The following is a 16,002-nucleotide window of genomic DNA, read 5'->3' as shown; positions in this document are numbered from 1 at the left end:
AGAGAAGGAGTTTAAGCGATCTGTGGTAATAGAAACAATACCACTTAGCAAACTGATTAAATATCGATGGTGGAGGAAAAGTAGAACAAATGTTAAGGGGTTTTCCTGGGCTGCAAGGGGGATAGTCATGTCAGAGACAGGTAATGTACGGAATGGAGAACTTGGAAAAATGGGGAAGGGTAACGTTGGATGATATGTTCAGTTGGGACCTCAGTGAGTGTCAGGTGCCTAGAAAACTCAAGTGGAGACTTCTGAAAATCCAGCAGGTAACCAAAGCCCTCAAAGAGCTCGATTTAGTGAGAAGGATAAAGTAGCAGGAGGAACACTCAGAAGCATAGTAGTAGCTGCCACTCCTAGAATAACTGATGAAAATAAAGCATTAGGTGCTCAATTACCATCTATATTTCCTACAACTTAATTACCAACTGATTACAATGTTCAGAGTTTGACATTTTCACCCTGGCTTCTCCTTACTCCACCCTTGTAATACGTCTTCACTGAAGAACAGAATTCTATAAATACAGGGTGGGGCAAATGCAGGTTTACAGTTATTTGTATGGAAAATAATATAATAATTAATAAATAATAATACAAGAATAAACTGTTTCATGTACTCACAACTGTAACCTACTTTTGCCCCACCCTGTATATTATACTTTTATATAAATGTATACATCTAATTTAAAATACTTATATATTAAATAAATATAAATGCTTAAGTGACCATTATGACTGGTCAACCAAATGACTAGTTGACTGGTTGCTATGATGCACACTGGCCACCAAGGATCAGACGCTCAATGCAGGAGCTGCCCCCTTGGTGGTCAGTGCGCTCCCATAGCCAACCTTCCGCAGCCAGCCTACTTTTTGTGGTCCTTCTCCCTGGCCGGCTGGCCCTGATCAACCTGATCTCCAGCCAGGCCAAGGGACCCCTCCTGTGCACGAATTCATGCACTGGGGGGGGGGGGGGGGCAGGGGGGAAGGTGGCAGGTATCTCAGCTGGCCTGCACCTTCTCACAGTCCAAAAACCCTTGGGGGATATCCAACTGATGGCTTAGGCCCACTCCCCCCAGGCAGATCGGCCAAAGCTGCAGTCTGGCCTCCCTCTGTGGGAGTCGACCAGTGGGCCAATCAGGGGAGATGCCAGCTGATGAGCAGCTGACCCCACCCCTGCCACCACCAGTTACCATCGCCCTCCAATCACTGTCCCCTCCCTCTGCCCGCTGGCATCTGCCTTGGCTTGCCTTGTGCTGCCCACTCTCTGGCCCCGCCCCCCACCAACAGGTTGTTCCGCCGTTCGGTTGATTTGAATATTAGGTTTTTATTATATAGATTTCATATAAATATGAAATTTATAATATCATGCCCCTATAGTCACTGACATCATTCATATCCAGACATCTATCATTCATTCATCCTCTTAAACTGCATCATACAAAAACTAAAAGGCTAAAAGGAAGGTGTGAGGCCAATGAAATTACCACCTCTAAGCCTCTGTTGATTATGCAAAAAAGCTTGAGTTTCTAGACTATGAGAAACTTTTAAAGTTTGTGTAGGTTTGTCAAGCACCAAGGAAAATTTCTGCATGGTGACTGGGCTGTCCTACCTTTTGATTTTTCATGTTTCCCTTATTTAACTCCAAAGGCCAGAGATGGAGGTCATGATAAAAATATGGAGAATTTAATGAGCATCTAAGCAAATGGGTAAAACAGATGTTATTATGGCAGCACATGTCAGTGAATTTTGTGAATAAATAGAAAAAAAGTAAGATTTGCATTTGGGCCAAAACCAGTTTGGCTCAGTGGATAGAGTGTTGGTCTGTGGACTGGAAGGTCCCAGGTTCAATTCCGGTCAAGGGCATGTACATTGGTTGAGTGCACATCCCCAGAAGGGGGTTGTGCAGGAGGCAGCTGGTCGATGTTTCTCTCTCATCAATGTTTCTAGCTCTCTATCTCTCTCCCTTCCTCTCTGTAAAAAATCAATAAAATATATTAAAAAAAAAAAGATTTGCATTTGGGAAAAGTAAACAAATAAAGCAAAGGGAATAGATGTTTGTAATGCACTTGTCAGAGACATCTCAGAGTTTCTTTCTCACAGAGCTGAGAATCACAGAGTGTAGGGCACTCCTACCCAGCCCCTCCTCCTCCTCCAGTTTCCTTTACAATTGTCTGCCTAATTCTCTCTTCCCCGATCATACAGACATATTTTCATTTCTTGAGCATTCCCCACTTTCTCTTGTCAGTTCCTATTTAATCTTCATTTTCTCAACTAAGATTTCAACTTCTCAAGTAGACCACCCTAAGCCTAAGTTAGGTCCCCCAGTGCTCCATGATTCCACTTGAATATCATTTTTTAAATTATTTGTGTAGTACTTGTGTTCTCACTGTTCTCAAAGTACCACAAAGGCAGATATTTGTCTTAATCCACATCGCAGTCCCATAGAAAGTCTCTCAGGCAACAAAAAAATCAGAGGCCTTAGGTTCTAATCTAATTGGGTTCTAGTTAAAAACCTATCAGTGGGTTGAAACCAGTTTTGCTCAGTGGATAGAGCGTCGGTCTGCAGACTGAAAGGTCCCAGGTTCGATTCTGGTCAAGATCAAGGGCATGTGCCTTGGTTGGGAGCTCATCCCCAGTAGGGGATGTGCAGGAGGCAGCTGATCCATGTTTCTCTCTCATCCATGTTTCCAACTCTCTGTCCCTCTCTCTTCCTCTCTGTAAAAAATCAATAAAATATATTTTTTTAAAATTCTATCAGTTTCTTTACACAATACTAATACTGACACGCAATCCTTCCTCTGTCAAGAAAATGTAATAAAAATAAATGTGACAATATATTATTTGAGAACTTAAAAGAAAGGAGAATCTTACTTTTCTTTAATATATATTTATTTACGAAAGAGAGAGAGAGAGAGAGAGAGAGAGAGAGAGAGAGAGAGAGAGATCAATTTGCTGTTCCATTTATTTATGCATTCATTGGCTGATTCTATGCCCTGACCTGGAATCGAACAGAACCTGCCACTTTGGAGTATTGGGCAATGATCTAACCAACTGAGCTACCCAGCCAGGGTGGGAAATCTTACTTTTTGTTTTATCTAAATCAAGCCAAAATATCTCATTCTTTCCCCTTTGTTAATAATAAAATACCACTGACAACCATCAAATCCGACATAATGGTACAAAGATATCTCCCTTGCAAAGATACTAATGCTCCTCTGATTTGTAATTTATTACTTTCTCATAAAGTACTACAGAATTAAAAACATACTGCTTAAGCATACAGTGGTAATGAGGCAAAGCAATACTGTAGCATGCAGCTTCATAACTCACTGCAAAGTATTTGGGTTTGGCATTCTGTGTCTCACAGATTGAAATATCATATGCTTCTCCACAGCTGTGGGTTTGCTGGCATCCGAACACCCACAAGTAATTGGTTCTGACTGCTGTACTGTTCTCTACTGGGCTGTATGGGACTCAAAAGACCTTTCTGGTTACTATTACTCAAGATAAAAGCTCTAGAGCAGCCTTAAGTGAATGGGTCAAAGATCAGCATACAGAAAATGTTAAAGTACTGGCAAGTATACAACTGACAGGCACTCTTAGATGAACTTCAGCATTATTATTACATGTTTCCAAACAAAAAAGTGAAAATGTCACCTAAAGAGGGATACAGTCTTTATAGACGACTGTTCATGTCTACAATATGATCAATCTCTATCATTGCAACATCACAATATATTACATTTTTATTACTATTGAATATTTATTTTTTATTTTTATCCAGTGAAATGGCTGAAAAAGAAAATAATGAGCATATACTGACTGTTCTCAATTTATTAAGTAAGAGATAAGAACTAGCATTAATGGTGAACTTAATATATGCTAAAAGCATTGATTTAAGTGTTGTTTTAGTTCTTTTGCCTACTCATAAAAAGATTACCTCCTAGTTACATATATTTCTTACTAGAACTTAGCTGTAGTAAATATATGTAACTATCAGAATATTTTGTGTGTAGAGAAGAGAGCTATTATTTACTGAGCTCCTAATACTATCACAGACAATGTCTTTGTTTAGGCCTCATAATAACCTCACAGTGTAGGCAACTTCAACTACGTGTTACCAATACAGACATTGATGCTTAGAGTGTTGTATGGATGATCAATAACAGTGCCAGAAAGCAAACCCAGACCTGTCTGACTCTCAAGTTTTGTTGAGGGCAGAAAGCAATAAGAGGTGGGTGAGTACTGGATGAAGCTAGTTTATCTGAGGCCCAGCAAAGGAATTTTGAGAAGGGCCAAAATAACAATAGTAGAGAGGCCAATCAAGAACACCAAAAGCAAAATGGTCACAGGTAGAATCAAATCAGATTCTAGAGTAAAAAGCAGGACTGGATGGTACCACAGATTGGGAACATATGGAGGTAAGCAGTCTTGGACTCCAGTGGGTATAGGCTATTTCGGTGAGTTAGATGTCGTTAACTGAGAGGGAGACTGAAACTAAAGTAACAGTACATTTTTTTATTATATAGAAAACTCATTAATAATTTAATTAAGTAAATATATGTTCTATTCATAAGGTTTATTCCTCAAAATAAACAAGGTTTGATTATTCTTCCCCCTAAACAAAATATTAAGTTGTTATACAGTTTTCAAAAACTCCCACAAACATTTCATACTCTCAGTACTTTCCTTTGACAATGCTATGCAGAATGAACTGCTCCCTCATCTATGCTCCTGAAGACTTTATACAACCCTATTTTTATGGCTACTTATATGATTGCTTCCCTTGCTAGAAGATGAATCCACAAGGATAGAGATTGTCTTATCACCTTCAAACCCATAAAATAAATAAAATGTAGACAAAAACCCCGAAATGTCAATAATTATATTAATGTAAATGGTCTACCAATTAAAATCTTATGATGTCAAATAGATCAATAAAACAAAGCCAAACTGTACCTTTCTATAAGAGACCCACTGTAGCCCTAGCTGGTTTGTTCAGTGGTTGGAGCATTATCCCTCAGACTGAAGGGTCATGGATCAGATTCATGGTTAAAGGCACATACTTCCTTTGCAAGCTCAATCCTGGCCTGGGTCAGAGTGCGTGAGGGAGGCAACCAATTGATGTTTCTCTCTCTCTCTCTCTCTCTCTCTCTCTCTCTTTCTCTGTCTCTCACTCTCTTTCCCTCTTTCCTTCCTCCATGTCTCTCTTAAAAAAAAAAAAATCCACTGTAAATATAAAACATAGGTTAAAGAATGGAAAAAGATATATTATACAAACACTAGTCAAAAGAAAGCTGGAATGTGAAAAGATAATAACTGAAAATGGATAATTATTAAAATGTACAGTATAGTGATCAGTACCAAAACCATATTTTGGAGGTCTAAACTTAAGATATTGAAATATGCGCAGTCACTCCCATCTTTAAGCAGAGCTCTCTGAATCCTCTGAACACACCATTCCTACATCTCACACTTAACAGCTAAATCCTTGAGAGAGGTGGTTAAATTCAGTGGATTTTTTGGTTCCACTTATTTATCCACTTCTTATGCTAAGGTTACCAAAGGCCTCCACATATTAAATTGAAAGGCCATTTTCAATCCTCATTTCATTTTATCTTCAGGTGTTATTAGACAACTGACACATCACTCTTAAAATACTCCAAAGTCATGGCATCATACATTCTAGGGTTTCTTCTTAGCTCTTTTTTTTCCATTTTCTATTTTTTTTATTCTTCTTGTGGTCAATACATAAAAGAGTAGTTTAGGTGTATGATAATCAAAGAATCATTCATGGTTGAATAAATTTAATACTCTTGCTACATCAGTGCAGCATATTAAAAAGTCCACTGTAATATTTAACTCAACTGTTTAAGGCATTTTCTGGATTTCTGATATTACAGATTTGAAATATAACATCAGTGGAGCGAGGAATTGCTTTTTAAAATATTTTTACTGTTGAGAGTATTACATATGTCCCCTTTTCCTCCACTGACCACTCCCACCCTCCTCCACTCCCCAGGCCCTCACCACCCTATTGCCTGTGTCTATGGGTTATGCATATACGCATATGAGTTCACTGGTTGGTCTCTTCTCCCACCCAAACCCTCCCCTGCCTTCCCTCTGAGGTCTGACAGTCTGTTTGATGTTTCTATGTCTCTGGGTCCATTTTTGTTCATGTTTATGTTGTTTATTAGATTCCACATATGATCGAGATCGTGTGATACTTATCTTTCTCTGACTATCTTATTTTGCTTAGCATAATGCTCTCTAGGTCCATCCATGCTGTTGCAAATTTTAAGAGTTCTTTCTTTTTACAGCAGCATAGTTTTCCGCTGCACTAGTATAGTCTTCTTACCTCTTCACAGCCTCCTTTGCAGCTTCATCCTCTTCTACTCAAGCATTATATGTTGGAATTTTCAAGTTTCATTCTTAGTCCCTTTTCTCTTCTTACTTTATAAACTGTCTTGTATATCCTCTCATTCTTGCGAACAGCTGCAAGTCTCATCCATATGACCATGACTTGAAATTTTTATATCTATGTGGCATCTTGCTTAAATTCCATAGCAAGCAGCCTTCTTGACATCCCCAGTTTGATGTCTCAAAAGTTCTTCAAAATCAACATCCTTAAAACTAAACCAGCAATACTCTCTCCTGTTGCACTGCTTTTCTCTTAGTAAATAAGATCATTGATCTATTTCCAAAAGCAAAAATCCTAAAATTGTCTGCTCACGTTCTTCCCAGCCAACTATTTCTTCCTACCAAGGCCAAAGTGATCTTTTTTTAAAAGCAAATCTGAGCACGTCATTCCTTCTTTAAAGTTTTACAATGACTTTTCATTTGCTCTAACAACAAAGACAACAAAGTCTGACCTTTCCCTTCTCTCTAGTCCCTCTTTATCACAGACACTCCTGCCTTTGTTCTCTTTATTCCAGCCACACTGGTCTTTCTCAGTTTCTTCTTCCCATCACAGAGTCCTTGTAGATGCTCCCACTCCGCTACTCCTGATGTGGAATACTACTCTCTTCCACCCCCAGATCACTCCTCTCCAGACTTCAGATATCAGCACAAACATCACGGACCCTGAGAAGGCTTTAACCCCAACAGTATAATATAATATTAACCAAGGGGTGAGAGAGTTAGCAGGGGGGGAATGTATGTTTCAAAGAAAGGTTAGAGTAAATTCCAAATATTTATTTTTAAAAATGTTTAAGTTTTCTCTTCATTTTAATTTCTCTTGGTGGATGTTAAAATTACTACTGTCTCATCAAGAAATTAACAAATTTACTTTAAAAACTGAACCCAGTTGAACTCATATCCCAGGTCCCAAACAGCAGGTGGCTGGCTACATTACCAGTGTTTTTCAGTCAATAAATACTTGTTGATTACCTACTGTGGGCCAGACTGTTCTTGGCACTGGAGTGACTTCACAGCAGTGAGGAAAACACACAAAATTACTTATCTTTATGGAACTTATATTGTACTGAGGGTAAGGGGCAAATAGGTAATAAAGCAAGTAAATAAAATACACTACATGCCAACTGATGATAAGTGCTGTAGTGAAAAATATAAATCAAGTAAGATGGAAATAGACAGGTGAGCTAGGGCAAGAGTGAGATAGAGTTTCTGGGGAGGGAAGTCTGGTGGTTGCAATTATAAATACCCATGATCTCTAAGGCTTATTTGGGATGCTGACATTTGAGCTAAGACCCTCAAGGAGCTGAAGAACCAAAGCATAGCTGTGCATCCATTTGCTTTAATGTTAAACTCTTTTTCTGTTGAAATAAAATGGGTCAACAGCTGAATGGCAGAATGACACTATCTTTATTTACAAGTTACCCTGATTTATTCTAATCAAACCAAAGAGGGGAAAAGACATTCCAATTATTGGGTACACTCCATCACTGTTGACATATCTGTCTTTTGAGAAAAAAAGTTTAAATGTTTATTTCATTCCCTTATATCACAAGCATTCATTTTTTTATATTCTCCATATATTCTCTGAAGTATGTGTTATATTTCAAATGTAGGAAATTTTGTTTAGTTTTAAATGAGCCCAAATTTCATCATGGACTAAAATTTTAAGACATAAAATGACTGCTGAAATTGAATTTTAATCATATAGATGAATCACAACATGAATTTTAGCTAGGCATGTATTATGGATAAGTCTAGTTTTCTTCAGAGAATAATCACATGTTCTAATTACCATTTTGGTTATACGCATAATTAATAATATTCTGTCTTAATGGGACACACTGAATCTTCAGACAGTTGTAAGCTTTCACTATGCACACTGCCAAATCCAACTGTCAGCTGCACTGCTAAACACAAAGGAATCTTGATGTAGTGCTTTAGCATTGATAACAATACGTACATCTTTATATACGATACAATGGAAAATAAATTGTTTTCTTCCTTCATAATTTTCTACACACTAATAATTTTATAGTGCTTGATTGATCATTTATCCTAAATTCTATGTATTGGCAAGTTATCCGAAGAGCAATGAATACATGAATGCAGATGTGACCCCAGATCCAAAGAAGAAAACAATTTTGTAGGACTTACTGATTGTAAACTTTCATTTTCACGTAAACAAGCTGTGTGAAGTTCTGATTTCAAGGTTGCAATGTGACTTCGATGAGATGTCATTTCCTTCTCTAAGGTTGCAATTCTGGTGCTTGCAAGCTGGTAGACATCCATGAAGCTTTTAATCATAGCCTAAAGAAATAAAAATAGTGTCACATACAATTCCAATAGAGCTGTCCCCAAAGAAGAATTTCCATAATTTGAAAGCAAAATCATTAAAATTTTTAAACAAACTACTTTTCATCTTTCTTTAAAACAATAAAGCTGCACTTCACATTTTATATTGAGAACAGTGACTATTTTAAGACAGTTTTGGGGGAAAATAATTGAGACTTCTTTTTATGACTATTTATTTAATTAAGATGTACTTTGATCTATTGTGCTTAAAATTTAGAATGCAGTTCTTAAAGATGACACACTTATTTTCTTTGTAAAGCTAAATTCAAGTTGTAATTTGACCCACATTTCAATCTTAAAGCACACAACAGATATATAAGCAAAATATTTCAAAATGAGCTAAATTAATAAAATTTTCAATCTACCCTATAAACAAGTGTTCTTAAATAAAAGGAACTGAGATGATCATGTGATTTTTTAAGTGTAAATGTCATTCCTATATTGTTAAAAAAAAAAAAACACCATAATTACATTCATTTATATAATAGAGAAGTGCCCTTACATTATATTATATATGTATAATAAAATTAATACATGCAAGTGTTGATAATTTTTTCTCTCCCCTAAATTGTATAATATTTGGGGAATTGTTAGACCTCCGTATTACAAATTAACCATATTTTATAGACTTTTTCTTCTAAAGCAACCTGAAGTGAATTTTAAGTCCTAGAATATTATTACACCTTTTTTTAAAGTCTTTCAAAATACTTCAGACATCCCAATATATAAAAACCCTGGGTCATAACGTCCAGTAATGACCAAGGTCGACAAACTGGAAGTCAGTCCTGCTGACTGCTTCCGCTGCAGGCGAGGGGTCCCAGCACTGATTGCTGAGGTGGCCACCCAAATCAGGGCCAGAGAGAGGCCTGAAGAGAGAAGCAGGGACTGATCTGTTGCCTCTATTTTTCTCTCCCAGTCTAGCCAGCAGCCATGCCTCCATTTCTCTCCAGGCCTCTACCAGGGCTGCTGATCAGCCCCACCTTTCTGATCAGGCTCCGTAGATAAGCCCAGAAATGCTGACTGGCATAAGAACTGACCAATCAGAAACAAATCTGGGTCAACTGTGAGGAGCCAACGGCTGTCTAGGAGGTGGAGCTTTTGACACTGACTGGCATAGAAACCAACCAATCAGAACCAAAATGGCTGGCAGAGGAGGGCAGTTGGGGGTGAGATCAGCCTGGCAGGGGAGGGCAGTTGGGGGCAACCAGGCCAGCAAGGGGAGGGCAGTTAGGGATGAGATTAGGCCAGCAGGGGAGGGCCATTGGGAGCAAGATCAGGCCAGCAGGGAGGGCAGTTGGGGGGAGATCAGGCAGGTAGGGGTAGTTGGGGGTGAGATCAGGCCAGCAGAGAAGGGAAGTTAGGGACAATCAGGCAGGCAGGCAGAGGCAATTAGGGGTAATCAGGCAGAAGGGTTAGGGGCAATCAGGCAGGCAGGCAGGTGAGTAGTTAGAAGCCAGTGGTTCCAGATTGCGAGAGGGATGTCCAATTAGAGAGGATGCAGGCTGGACTGAGGGAACATCCCCCCCCCGCTTCTGTGCATGAATTTCATGCACTGGGCCACTAGTAGCAAAATAAAATCAAACATTTCTGAAATATTTAAATATAATGTCATATTATTTACAAGAAAAAAATGTTCCAGCCACAGTCACAACTTAGTACAATGGCAAATAGTCCAAGAATTTCCAAATTATATTTAATCTAAAGAGTCTAATTTGTGTAAGCTTTGAGAGGCTTGATATTTGAGCAATTCATATGAAGTAATAATTTGGTAACAAAGGTAAGTACCCACACACACAATGTCTAAGAAATAGAAGTAGGCTAGTATTTGTAGGTGAGAGTAAAAAATGTCACACCTTTTTGCCAAAAAAAATTAGTATTATCCCTAAAAAATAAAGCTCAGACCCACCTGTTCAAGAAGGAGCTTTTGAGCTCAAAGTCAGTATTGCCTTCTACAATTCTCTGTGAATCCTTGATGCTTGGTTCTATTATTGCCTGTATTTTTAGCAGAAATGCATTTTGTTACATGTTTATCTTTACTAGACTAAGAAGCTCCTGAAGCCAGATATTATGCCTTATCATCTCTGTATCTTTAGATACAGTGAGCACTTGTTTGAAATAAATGAGATGAAAAACCACAGGTTGAAGCCATAGGCTGGTATAAAATACGTTATAAGGGCTCTAACAGGTTTGGCTGAGTGAATAGAGCATCGGCCTGTGGACTGTAAGGATCCCAGGTTCGAGTCTTGTCAAGGGCACATGCCTAGGTTGTGGGCTTGATCCCCAGTAGGGGGCCTCCACGAGGCAGCCCATCAGTAATTTTTCTCTCATCATTGATGTTTCTTTCTCTCTCACCCTCTCCTTTCCACTCTGAATCAATAGAAATATTTTTAATTTATTAGTTAATATAGGAAAAAAATGAAGACATTTTGGAAAATATACTCTTAATACTCTAACGAATAAAGTATTAAAAATATTTTATTTAAGGTGAAAGAAGATACAAAAGCATATCTGTGGGCATAAAAGAAAGGACAGAATACAAAAAAAAGTGAATTCCATCACCCAACACTAACTAAGCATGGTATGACCTCATGTTTGAAAGCATGTCACATGTCCTAGTTTGCCTTATTTTGAGTAATTTCAAGATAAGCTTATAACTAACACTAACACTAAATATTTTCCTAGGTTTAAATAGTATATAAAAATCAGAAATTATAAAATCATATCTATTCCTTCCTATGCTAAATCTCTCTTCCTCTCTTACAAATCATTCATTTTTTCCACTGTGATAATGGACCAGGAATCAGCATTCCTACTTCATTGTTTATCCTCTCTCTGTCACTTACTAAGCTTTATATTGTTGGACAATGCCATGCCATCTCTCTGAGCCTCCATCCCCTTCCCCCAGGAAATAAGAAGAAGAGTCATTTTTTTTTTTTTTTTGCCTGTTTCCAAAACTATTGTAAGGCTCAGATCATTAAAAATCTAATGCAAAGCCATTCTCTTAACTCTAATATGAGAAAGTCCTCTAAAAATGGAATCTAATAAATTTAATTAGTCTTAGCCAGTTTGGCTCAGTGGATAGAGTATCAGGCTGTGGACCTGGGGTACTGGGTTCGATTCCAGTCAAGGGCACATACCTGGGTTGCAGGCTCCACCCTGGCCCGGACCCTGGTCAAGTCACGTGCCAGAGGCAACCAAATGATGTATTTCTCTCACATCTATGTTTCTCTCTATCTTTCCCTCTCTCTTATACTCTCCCTAAAAATCAGTGGGAAAATATCCTCAGGTGAGGATTATCCCAAAAATAAATAAATAATAACTTTCACTGGATTATTATTAATTTGCTGTATTTGTGATGTAGTAATCAGTCTATTTTATTCTGAATCCCCACCCTCACCTCTCACACAACACATGATTGAATGTAAGATGCAAATGGCAGAAGTATATCACTGGTCATGTTTATTAAATTATGACAACCATGGTTTAATCCTATCAATTATACAGAAATTTTAATTGACATTTTGCTAGAAAATATTCAACATCCCTGAATCTATCCATTTATATTTAAAGTAATATATACCCTGTTTTCTTATATTTTAACAAATATATTCTATACTAAATATATTTTATATTTTTTACAAAGGTTCAAACATCTTATGAGGTTAGGAGATTTGCTTTGAAACTTTTTATTTATACACACATAAATTTTTATGGATTTAGATCAATTTTAGAAAAACAGCTTATAGTTCTAGAAATATTTCCAAACAATTATTTCCATAATGCTTTCTCCATAAAAGTCCTTCAAAGGAGTGAGGTTTTTCCCCTACAAATGTCACTTTACCTTGATGTGGCAGAGTGTGTTTTATTTGAGAAGGCTTTTTAAATATTTTCTAGATAGGATGCTTTTGGTAGCCACTTGCTATCAAAGAAAAGGTCAACAGATTTGGAACCTTTCTCTTTTTGATAAAGATAATCCCATAACTGACACACAAGTTCAAGAGTGCTTTGTAGCACTTTTCCACAAGAAAAACAGCAAACCTTATATAGCAGATTTTAAAAACTACTTTCTATGTTATTGTAAACTACCATGCTGTAAAGATTACACTATGTATGAATTTAATCCATCAATTCTTTTAACCACATGGGATATATAACTGTTCATGTTGAAATACACAGAAAGTAAAGATGCCTCTCTCAACCTCCTGCATTGTGAAATCCTTCCACCTTTCCCTTAACATAACTGCAGAAACATGAATGTCTAAAAAATGGACCAAGTGAAGACACCAGTGCCAACCCATACCACAAAATAACTGTATTTCTTACTTTATTCAAAAATGGCGCAGCTGTTGTCTTGCATAGGTATTCAGTTTCCAGAGTAAGTTAAAATGAGAGGGGGGAAAGGGAGAGAAATTTCATATATACATTTTCTTTTATACTAGAGGCCTGATGCATGAAGGTTTGTGCAAGAATGGGCCTTCCTTACCCTGGCTGCCGGCACCACCATCACTCTGACCCGAGCCACCTTTCTGCCTTCCCATGCTGCCCAGAGGGCCGGAATGGCTAGAGCAGTGTAGAACGCCCCCTGGCTGCTTGGCACCTGCGTATGCAAATAAAATCGCCATCTTTGGAATTAATTTGCATACTCACTCCTGACTGGCTGGTGGACATGGCAAAAGTAAGATCAATTTGCATCTTACTCTTTTATTAGTGTAGATTATATTCAGTTCTTTTAATAGTCTTTATTTTTAGAGCAGTTTTATTTTCACTGAAAAATTGAGCAGTTCGTACCCCTTGCCCCTACACACCCAGAGCTTCTTCCACTGTCAACATCTTGACCAGAGTGATACATCTGTTACAACTGATGTGCCTGCACTGACATGTCACCCAAAACTCACAGATTATATTAGGGTTGACTGTTCATGTTGTATAATATGTGGGTTTTGACAAATATATAATGACATGTATCCACCACTAAAGTATCATACAAAATAGTTTTACTGCCTTAAAAATCCTCCATGCTCCACATAGTCATCCCTTCTTCCCCCCGACCCCTGGCAATCACCCATCGTATTACTGTCTCTACAGTTTTTATATTAAACTTTCTAATCTTTTTTTCCAAAATCTTTTAAAATTTTATTTTTTCTATGTTTTATATTACGGAGCTTGTTTAATAAGCACATACAAGTTTAAAGGAATAAATATACAGACATTGGAGTTGCTGGCTCAAAAGCAGAGTAAGCTATTAACAGGCTTGAAGAGCTCTCCTCTGCGTAGCTTGGTGACTAACTGGAGGAGGACACCAACTGAGCTAGTCAGCTCTCCCCCTCCTGGTGCCAAGGGAGGAGGCCTCAGCTGGGTTTGTCCCCAGAGACCAATTCAGTGAGTAAGAACCTAGAATCAGAAGAGCAGGGCAGGGCCTCAGGAGCCTCCACATCTAGAAGGCAATCCACCGCCCACCTGCCTGCAGGTAGTGTGTGTGACCCACCTCTTCACCTCACATGCAGGTGCAAGCCCCAATCATCAGAAACCTCAACTGCATAAGCACAGGCGCATCACCCCACTCTAGGAAGCCGAAATCTGTACTGGAACAGATCACCAAAAGTGGAATGGCTTAAAACCACACCAATTTTGTAGTTTCCATGGGTCTCGCATGGGTGAGCTGGCTCCTCTGCTCAGGGTCTCACCTGGCAGGAATCAAGGTGTCAGCTGGAGCCATGAGCTCATCTGAGACTCAGTTCTCTTCCAAGTTGTCAGTAGAATTTAGTTCCTTAAGGTTCTCGAACGAAGGTCTCCATTTTCTTGCTGACTGTCATACAGGGTCACTCTTACCTCCTAAAGACCGCCGCAGGTCCTTGCCAAAGGGACCCCTCCCTTCTTAACAAGGCCGTTTGCTTGTTTACAGGCCAATACTGCAACACTTCACCCTCCTTTAGAAGGCCCATCGGATTAGGTATCCATCCAGGATAATCTTGTATTTACTGGTCTTGCCCACCCTCACGAGCACAGTACACCGAGGGAAGGGTCCTGTGAGCCACTGTAGAATTCTGATTGCCACAACCTAAACCACATGCCTTCACAAAAATTAACTCACAAAACTGACCACGGATTTAAAAGTAGAACATAAAACCAGAAAAGTTTAGGAAGACAACATGGAGGAAAACGGCATCTAGGGCTTGATGAGGAGTTCTAGGACATGATAGAAAAGCATACTCCATAAAAGAAAAAAAAAAATCAATAAATTGAACTTCATCAACATTTAAAACTTTTACTCTATAGAAGATCCTGTTACGAAGATTAAAAGACGAGCTACAGAGAGGGGAGCTATTTGCAGTATAGACAGCTGACCGGGAAAGTGCTTCCAATACAAACACCGGTCTGTATTTGCTCACTGGCTGCCACGGCAACACCACGTATTCTGGGGCCATCGTTCAGCCCAAAGCCTCAAAGGGGTCCATGCAGCCTGAGGGGCACATGCGCAGCTCACCATTCCACTCCCAGGCCATCTCACATCTGCGTGAAGTCTGCCAAGGAGGGAGGTGAAGCCCATACTCTTCCACCGGGAATCACTGAGTGGGCGGTAAAGTATGGGAGTCATCAAGACCTAGGCTCGATCACCTTTGCCCAAAGGTATTCTCACTTCCTCTATCATTCCCATGGTCTGGGGCTTGCCTAGACCCCAGTTCTAACAACAGCCGCTAAGTGCCAGACACCACATTAGGACCTTTGCATGTTCTAATTCTAGCAATAACCCTTTAAGACTCATAGTAACTCCACAGAATCAGAAACTGAGGCCCACTGATGCTACTAAGTACCTTAGCCAAGATTACCCAGCTAATAAAGAATGAACTGGGATTCAAATCCATGTCTGCCCAGTTCCAAAGCTCATTCTCATTCTATGTGTTGCAAGTTTATTTATTTTGTTTGTTTGTGGGTTGTCTGTCAGACAAAATTTCTCAGTGAGGTCAGCAGAATTAATCTGGACTTTCCAAGTTTCATAAAATTGCACAGGTAATATATCACAACATTTATATGTGTCTATCTTAATCTATGCTCTCTCTCTATTGACTGAAAAAGATAATTTTGCCATGAAACCAGAATTTTCAAAGATTTCAAACACAATTATTATACATAGACGCTAAGCTACCGATTTTCATTTATATAATATAAATAAATATTTACTTCCCGTAAAAGAACTTCAGATGCTTTTTTTCTTGGGGGTTTTATTCATTCTGTAGA

The 16,002-nt window shown here is 38.7% G+C and overlaps 1 protein-coding gene across 2 annotated transcripts in view; it reads right to left on the bottom strand.

Moving 5' to 3' along the window:
* Positions 1 to 16,002, bottom strand: part of CCDC171 (coiled-coil domain containing 171) — a 223,331-nt gene that overhangs the window by 30,401 nt on the left and 176,928 nt on the right. For both annotated transcript variants that reach the window (XM_084898221.1, XM_084898222.1), the window contains one exon: positions 8,569 to 8,721. In XM_084898221.1, the coding sequence (XP_084754347.1) occupies positions 8,569 to 8,721 (153 nt within the window). The remainder of the gene's footprint in view (positions 1 to 8,568; positions 8,722 to 16,002) is intronic.

The sequence above is a fragment of the Pipistrellus hanaki genome (genome assembly GCF_964339955.1).
Source record: "Pipistrellus hanaki genome assembly, chromosome: 11".
NCBI classification, from domain to species: Eukaryota; Metazoa; Chordata; class Mammalia; order Chiroptera; family Vespertilionidae; genus Pipistrellus; species Pipistrellus hanaki.
The sequence above is the reverse complement of the archived record's forward strand: the minus strand, read 5'-3'. Positions and strand labels throughout refer to the sequence as shown.